The 9,262-nt window shown below is 35.9% G+C and overlaps 1 protein-coding gene across 2 annotated transcripts in view; it reads left to right on the forward strand.

Annotated features, from left to right (window-relative positions):
- The window catches only part of LOC106874568 (kinesin-like protein KIF18A), a 55,276-nt gene extending 47,179 nt beyond the window's left edge, over nt 1–8,097 (forward strand). For both annotated transcript variants that reach the window (XM_014922343.2, XM_014922345.2), the window contains exons 20-21: nt 857–928; nt 4,170–8,097. In XM_014922343.2, coding sequence (XP_014777829.1) covers nt 857–928; nt 4,170–4,212 — 115 coding nt within the window. In that variant the 3' untranslated portion in view covers nt 4,213–8,097. The remainder of the gene's footprint in view (nt 1–856; nt 929–4,169) is intronic.
- Nucleotides 8,098–9,262: the final 1,165 nt, after the last annotated feature.

The following is a 9,262-nucleotide window of genomic DNA, read 5'->3' on the forward strand; positions in this document are numbered from 1 at the left end:
TGGGGTTCTGCACAGTTTCAATTTACCAAATATCTACAGAGCATGAATCAAGCCATGGCTTGAAAACACTTCAGAAGTGTCTTCGAGGAAGACAGTTGTCCATGTTGCCACATAGTTGGAGCAAACACAAAATCACATGGTTCTAGAACAAACCTCATAAACCACATAGTATGCCTCAGCCTGTAAATTTTACTCCTTTTATAATGTTTCAGGAGAGCTTGATATGCAGTGGGATTACTTGTTGAATGTTTAGAATTTAAAGCACATTTCAATCCGTTTATTATGTGTAACTCTTTCATTACCATATTTATTTTGAGATACTCTGTGTTTCTTTCAATTAATTTCGAATATAACTAAGAATTTAGAAAAATAACTTAGTTATCATTAAGCTAGTGTTAGGAACATAAATTGTGACTAAAGTTTGGTGAAAAATTTTATGAAAGCCAGACATATATGCTATAGAGCCAAAGGCAGTTTCAGCCGGGTTGGTATCGAAAGAGTTAAGCCGAGCTTGATATTCAGAGGGATTACTTGTTGAATATTTAGAATTAAAAGCACATTTCAATCCTTTTATCATGTTTAAGGAGAGCTTGATACACAATAGGATTATTTGTTGAATGTTTAGAATTAAAAGCACAGTAGCTGTGAGGTTAGGTGCTGATCTACTGGTCACATGGTTACTAGTTCGAATCTTATTACTACAGGGTTTTACATTGTATTCTGAGTAAGGTACATAACAATATCTCTTCAATTCTATCTATTGATAAAAACAACTTCTATTCCATACTCACTCTCCTTTGTGTATCTTAGTTTTAATGTGACCTTATATGTTTTTTTTATGTCTATTCTCTACCAGACCACAGATTACATTATCTGCAAGTAAAAAATCCTCCTCCTCCTCCTCCTCAAAATTCACTGGGAAGCAAAGGTAAGATTTTAATCAATTTACATATCCTTTTTAGTAATTTCCAATCATCATCATCATCATCATCATCGTTTAACGTCCGCTTTCCATGCTAGCATGGGTTGGACGATTTGACTGAGGACTGGTGAAACCGGATGGCAACACCAGGCTCCAATCTAATTTGGCAGAGTTTCTACAGCTGGATGCCCTTCCTAACGCCAACCACTCAGAGAGTGTAGTGGGTGCTTTTACGTGTCACCCGCACGAAAACGGCCACGCTCGAAATGGTGTCTTTTATGTGCCACCCGCACAAGCCAGTCCAGGGGCACTGGCAACGATCTCACTCGAAAATCCTACGGGAGCCAGTCAGGCGGTACTGGCAACGGCCACGCTCAAAATGGTGCATCTCATGTGCCACCCGCACAAGAGCCAGTCCAGGGGCACTGGCAACGATCTTACTTGGCTTGCCGGGTCTTCTCACGCACAGCACATTTCCAAAGGTCTCGGTCAGTAGTCATCGCCTCGGTGAGGCCCAATGTACGAAGGTCTTGCCTCACCACCTCAGCCCAGGTCTTCCTGGGCCTACCTCTTCCACGGGTTCCCTCAACTGTTAGGGTGTGGCACTTTTTCACGCAGCTATCCTCATCCATTCTCACCACATGTCCATACCAGTGCAATCGTTTCTCTTCCAATGTTGTTATATTATTCTCATGACCTTCATAGTGTCCAAACGGTCATATTTCTGTCATGTTTTGTGTAGATTGGACAATAGCATTTTGCTCGGCCTTCCCTAGCATCCTCTTTACTCATCAGATTTTATTCTATAAAAACTGAACTATTGAGGTTAATTATTAAGACACTCTGGTCACATGGAACACAATAGTTAGGTTAGCACACATAATAATATAGTGAACATCAAATCTAATTACATATGCATATGTGCTGAGGAAACTGTCAAACTTCTAGATTTTTGATGCTCACTATATTATTTTAATACTAACTTAATTATCAATATCTTTTAGAGTGACTAAATTAGCTTCCTAATGATGTTCTTGTTCTCTAGATTCCCACCAGTGTATAGCAGTGTATCATTGTTCAACAATAGTCTCTATTTCCAATTATAGGGTAACATCTACACAGACTTCTTTCTTGCTTCTGATACCCACTTCCTTAAGATAGTCTGTTGCTTGTGTTCACAACATCCAGCTTACTTCATTTCTTTCAAATTACTACACATCTTCCTATTTTGCTACTATAAACCATTACCGTATTTACTTCATTTTGTATCCTAGATGGATTACTTTAACTCCATCCCAGCACTAATTAGGATGTGCAAATAAAACTTCTCTACAGCTGCCAGTTAATGACTGTTTCAGTCAGAAACTCCTTGCTTTGTTGCTTGGCTGTTACTACTGTTTAACTATATTACTTACATCTTATTCTATATACCTCTATCCTGAGCATGGCTATTCCTCTTGTTATCAGGTTCGGGACATTGCAAGTATTCACATCATCATAATTTTAGCATCCGTTTTTCCATGCTGGTATTGGTTGGCTGATCTGAGAGAATCTGACAAGCATCAGGGCTGCACCTAGCTCCATTATCAGCTTTGGCATAGTTTCTACAGTTGGATGTCCTTCCTAGCACCAGCCACTTTGCTATGTGTAATGTGTACTTTTTCATGTCACCAGCATTAGTGAGGTTGCTAGGTAACTTGCTTGACAGAAAATGAATGGAAGAAAGTGAGATGGTAAAAGCTAAAGGTGTGTGTGTGTGTGTGTGTGTGTGAGAGAGTATTTGAGAGTGGGATCTGGTCTTATGTCAACTCTTGAAAAGTTAAAATATGATAGAAAGATAAGCATAAATATCTTGCTATAGAGGGGACACGTGGCTACCCAGCACTGTGTAGGGGTGGGTGGAAGTAGTTGGAAAGGAGATAAAGCTGGTAGTGATGGAGTGCCAAGGCAAGCATAAGAGAGGATACAGACAGTGGATCAGTGGATGGGAGGAGAGGGGGAGTACTTACATAAGAGTGTTTGATGAGTGGGGAGGAAATCTTGGATTGTCCTGGTTTTAGAACTGATTCTGTCTAACTTTGATTTAAAGAATATGAATCCTAGAATAAATAATTTTATTGCAGTATGGCTTAGATAATTAGAAAAAGCATCATTTACCATGTTTTATGATAAATAATGCCTTTTCTGATGATCTGACTACCAACCAGGAGTTGACTGAATCAGCTTACACATATTGGAGTTTGATGAAGAAAACTGTAAGCTTCAGATATCTGCCTGTACAAAATAAAAAAAACAAGTCTTACTCCTTACTTTACAGTTAAGTGGTTGATTTAGTATGTGTAGGACTCCACCCATGCCAGCCTGTAAAAATGCTATAAATAAAACATTGAGCATCCAATGTACTAGGTCAAATGCCATTTTCAACCATTGTAAATCACAAGCTTTTTCTTCCCAAACTTCACATAATTTGTTATTAAATGGGTCTATGTTTAAAGAGATCGAGAGATACACTGAGAATAGTTTCAAAGCCTGTGACATCCACTTCTTTGTGGTTTTATTTTACGCTGTGCTTACTAGGAAACAGATAATATTAGTTACATAGTTAGAAATTTAATAAACACAAGGTAGATAACTCTTTAAAGACCTAGTCACTTCATTCTCGCATTGGCATCTCAGGAATTTTTAACCCAAATCAAATTATACAATACCATTAATTTCTCTCTCTCTCTCTCTCTCTCTCTCTCGTTCGTTAGCTACAAAAAAATTTAGTAGTGTAAACAGCTTTCCAATGAAATTAGTTTTAACAAATACACTCATGTTTAATCTCTGTTTTTACAAAAAGTTGCAGTTATTTCCAGATATGCCTCTTAGAGATTTTCCAGTTTTCGCTTTGTCCAGTCTGTTTGGTTTGGACCACTTTCTAATCTATCTTTTTCACATAACCAACAAGAAAATCGAATGTCAAATTGTTGATTTTATTTTTTTCATAGTGATTATTTTATGCTTTGAATCAATCGTGCATCATCTTGCAGATTTCAATGATGTGATTGTTTAATTTTAGAATGACACTAGGATAGGTGTGAGAAGCCAGATCTGGCCAGTTTGAATGTAAGACAGGCCAAATATTTGGGCCATATATAGCTTGTTTGAATGCTAAAAGTTTTTTAAAAAACCCAACTAATTTCAGTTTTACACTATTTTGCTTCTTTATTATATTTCTTTTCTTTTTATCTTTATTATTTTGCAGGTCATTATTTCGAAGCAAATCTGTCAGTGATCTGCGTAATTGACCAAAATGTGAACATCATAGGACAAATCCGATTTGCAACCTTGCTTCCTGGTTACAATTTTTCAAGCTTTTTACTCAACACAAATTAATATTTTCGTGATTTGGTGTTTTATCTCCTCCAAAGTTCTCTACACATCTCACCAATTCTTTTTAAATGATAAAGACAATATTTGTCTTTAGGTAAGCTGAAGAATTTCACAAAAATCTCAATAGAGATTAGAGAACCATGAGCAGAGTATATCAAAACAAGTAAAGATTTTAACATTATAGTCCCCAATATCTTAAAGATGTCAGATCATAGTTTACTCTCTTAGCTCTTGATCTGTGTGCATGTGGGTATGTATATATGTACATATGGAGTCATGGAATAAAAAACTGTCCTTTCTGTGAAAGGGCTTATATCTTGCTCTAATGGAAATTTCTGTAACTAAGCAAACCTTCTGTTTTGGAATACACGCATACAGACACACATACACACATGTGGGTAATATATACATATATGTATGTATATATGTGTATGTATCCTATTTATATTTCAGGACTATGTTGTGAGGTCATTATTGTTTTACTGAAAATGATATAAAAAGAAATCTCATGGACCAAATGTACATACATATGGGTGATTCCATGAAAAGGAATTTTGGAACCCACCATCTCAAATTTTCATCAAATTTTGACCAGTTCTTTCTATCAGTAAGAACAGAAAAAGTGCAAAATTTCAGACCCGATCTCCCAAAGTTATGCCAATTTGAAATTTGGCTCAAATCACCCACTTTTGGGCCTGCGGCAGCTGTCTTGATTTTGAAAGCCACAATAAATGATGTAATAACTTTCAATCCACATGGACTATTTTTCTAAAAATTTGTACCTGAATTTGAAGAGAAAAAAGTGTATTTCTCATGGCAAAGTGATTGTTTTCTTGAATCAAAATGAAAACACTTCACCGTTTTTTCTCGACGCTGCTGTGTGCTCAAAGCAAAATTCTCAGAAGTGCCCAAATCCTACAGCTTCAAAACATTTTGCTCATAAACTGAACATAATGTTTTACTTGTGTGTAAAAAATCTCAATGGTACTCTCAAGACATCAAAAGGTTATTCATCACAGAAGCATAATGTTTGAATTTTTCTCAAAAGCAAATGTGTCAGAAAATTGATTGCGTTTGACCAGTCAGTTAAAGACAATCAATGCATCCAACATTGATGGCAAATCACAGTCCAAGAGGTAATAATGCAACAAATATCATTTTCAGACTTAATATTGCTTACATATAACATTTCTGAGTCATATTAATCCTGTTGTGACTGAGGGACTTTGTACCCTCCTGTCCTCACCAAATTTTCACAGGTTCCAGGAATGTTTACACCATGACGAAACTCTGCATACAATGTCATGTTCTTTCCCACACTGACAAAATCTTTTTTCCTGGGCATTTTTCAGGAAAATTCATCATCACAAAAAAAAGCTGTAACTACATCAATAATCTCTTCATTGAGCCCCTGTAGTGGTACAATATCATCATGCAACAACCTGGCTTTTTGAATGGTATTTTTTGACACACAATTCTTTTGCAGCTTTTCTAACAGACCAAGAATTTGGAACCAAAGTCAAGATCCGAATTTTTTGCCTTTGGCCAGTGCTTTTAATTTTTTCCTTCATACACTGCACCAAGTAATCTAGATCATTTGCTTTTGACTGTGTCTCTTTGCCAACGTTCACTAGTTTTTCTTCTTGAAGATCAGAATCATTGACTTTTAGCACACCGACAAGTTTTTTTGCAACTGCATTCTCAACTTGCTTCAATTTTCTCTTGCAAAGGGAAGTCTTGGAATATGGAGCGACTGAGTGAATCTTGATCGGTGACAGATCAAGATCATTTGTGGTGTTGTTTAGAGATTCCTTGGTGGGGTCTAATTGGAAATGTTCCTCATCAAACACTAAGTTATCAGGTTCATCTGTATCATGTTTGTTTTCCTCTTCTTGGTCACTTGACATGACCAAAACTCTACACTTGGGGCAAAACGTTTGTCCAGGAATGACACAATGGCCATTGTTGTATAATTCTTTCTGAAGGGACAGACCAATTTCTCATAGACTGCCTGAAAGAAAGTAAACAACCATTTGGCTGCGATATTTTTGTTCTAGGAAAGTGATGATGCAGAAACTTGGTGACTTTTTCTGAAAAAGTTGATCGCTTTTCTTGCATCAGTTACTTGTTATGACCAGACACAAGCTGCATACACAGAGTTCATTCTGTCAAAGATATCAAATTAACTGAAAAAAAAAGAATGCCAGATGAATTGACAGTACACACCTCTGCACCAAGCCAAATGGTTCACAGCATGTCTTTTGTTGCATTGGATAATGCTTTAGAAACTAATACTTGTGAAGGCAAATTGTTGCATCAGGGTTGAGCATGCTGACACCAGTTCTCCAGAACAGAATTTCTTGTGCTTCAGGTTCCAGTTCCAAAAAGGACTCAATCCCACATATTTTTGAATATGTTTTCAATTAATAGTCTTTGCCATGCAATACACCCACAGTGCACAATGTTTCTATTTTGGACCTTCTTATCAGAGGAATGATGTAAAAGAATTATTTTGGTTATCTATGTGGAATTTAAAATATAAATAATATCAAGGCAACACATTGATAGGAGACAGTCACAGATTAATATTTTAATTGAAAAGGTTAAAGGAAGACCAATTGAAATTTGAATTCATACTTCGATCTCTTTCCCTGATGATCAAAACACAGAGAAGCTGAAGAAAAGTCATTAAAATTACAAATGTGGCTTCCCTTTTCATGACAGGGAAATATTATGCCTACCAAGATGAATGTTTATACATGATGAACTGACAATAACACAATTCAAACCAACACCAGAATCAGCTGTACTGATATGAACATTGTGAGAACAGAATTTGAAAAAGAAAACAGGAAGTGACAATTTCCTTTGCTGTGTTTCCTGTGATTGTGGTTGAAAAATATCAAATGAATGGCTCAACTTGGTAGTTTGCAACTTTTGATGTCTTGAGAATACCATTGAGATTTTTCACACGCAAGTAAAAGATTATGTCCAATATATGGGCAAAAATTTTTAAAGATGTAAGATTTGGGCACTTCTGAAAATTTCGCTTTGATTACTCAGCAGTGTCAAGGAGAAATGGTGAAGTGTTTTCATTTTGAAAACAAGCACTTTACCATGAGAAATACACTCTTTTCTCTTCAAATTCAGTTTCAGCACCCCAAAAAATGATCAGGTACAAATGTTTGTACCTGATCATTAGTCCATGTAAATTAAAAGTTATGACATTATTTGTTGCATCATTGAAATTCAAGATGGCAGCCACTAGCCTAAAAATGGGTGATTTGAGCCAAATTTCAAATCAGCATAACTTTTAACCTGTTGGGAGTTGGGGTCTGAAAGTTGGCACTTTTTCTGTTCTTACTGATAGGAACAACTGGTCATAATTTGGTGGAAATCTGAGATGGTGGGCTTCATGCCTGTCCCACATTTATATGAAATTACCCATATACCATACATATACATGTGGCTGTATGTACATGTGTACACATAGATTGCTGCAACAATTGAAAACAAAATGATAATACATTGAGATTGCTTACTTTCGTTAGTAAATCCCTCTTTTGTTACTTTTCCTTCAACATATTAAATAGACTTTTTAAACTTTTAATATACAGAATTTCTTAATTTGATCTGTTCAGTTCAATCCACCCGGGAATTTTATATATGACTACCCTTACACAACACAATAAAATACAGAAAGACAAAATAGCAAAACCTGTCTTGTATATATACAGACAAATGCACGCGCTAGAATTGCATACATTTTATATAAATTATGAATAAAAGCATGAAGCATCTATTAGTGTTTGTTGTTATGTACTACACACACTCACACAAAAAATTTTGGTTATTTTTATGTTTACTTTCCATAGTCATGGGTTGGACATTTTGACAGGATCCATTGGGCTGGAGAACCATGTCTTGCTTCAGTTTCACAGTTTTACTTAGAGAGAAGAAATTATAAAGGAATTAAACTTTTGGATTAAGTTACAAAGGTCATAGAGAGCGTTATAGCACAATTGGTCTGTGACAGAGCAGACCTAAATGAGATGAAGTTTGGTTTGATGCCCAAGGTACCACAGATGCTATCTTCCTAATGAGGCAACTGTAGAGAAAATACTTTGCTCAAAGTAAGTCACTATTCCTGGTATTTGTTGACTTGGAGTGAATGTTTGACAGGGTACCAAGTTCAGTAATTTGGTGGTCACTAATGAAACTAGGTGTAGATGAGTGACTTGTGATTGTTATACAAGCCTTTTTTTTAATTCTTTTTTTTTGTAACTAGCTTCAGCCCAGTTTGTGCTTGGGCATGTACAAAAATGCAGTAAAGAAAGTGAAAGTTTGTAAATCTAGCTTGAAGTCCATCGAGGCTCTGTCTGTAAGAATTACTATATATTGATCAGTTATCATTGCTAAATCTATGGGCAAATTAGAGGGGAAATTCCAGGCTTGGAAACTAAACCTATAATTGAGAAGTCTTAAGAAAAACTTAATAAAGACTAAGGTTTTAGTGAGTACAAAAGAAGACCAGGCACTGGTATCCTCAGGGAAATAGCCTTGCTTGATATGTAGCAAAGAAGTAGGTATAAACTCCTTGTGCTGTGCCCATTGTAAGCTATGGATACACAAAAGTACATCCAATTGATTTCTATTTTGTACCTTTTTTTTCTTTATCTAAAAATGCTTTCACAATAGAAATGATCACTGGACTAGTATGATATAATCCTAAAATAATGTGATATTATTATCCATTCTTGTTCATGTTATCATTTAACATCCATCTTCCATGTTATCATGGGTTGGATGGTTTGACAGAAGTTGGTAAGTCAGAGGGACTGCACCAAGCTCCAATGTCTACTTTGGCATGGTTTTATGGTTGGATGACCTTCATAACACCAACCACATTACAGAGTACACTGAGCGCTTATATATATATATATATATATATATATATATATATAT

The sequence above is a fragment of the Octopus bimaculoides genome, chromosome 6 (genome assembly GCF_001194135.2).
Source record: "Octopus bimaculoides isolate UCB-OBI-ISO-001 chromosome 6, ASM119413v2, whole genome shotgun sequence".
NCBI classification, from domain to species: Eukaryota; Metazoa; Mollusca; class Cephalopoda; order Octopoda; family Octopodidae; genus Octopus; species Octopus bimaculoides.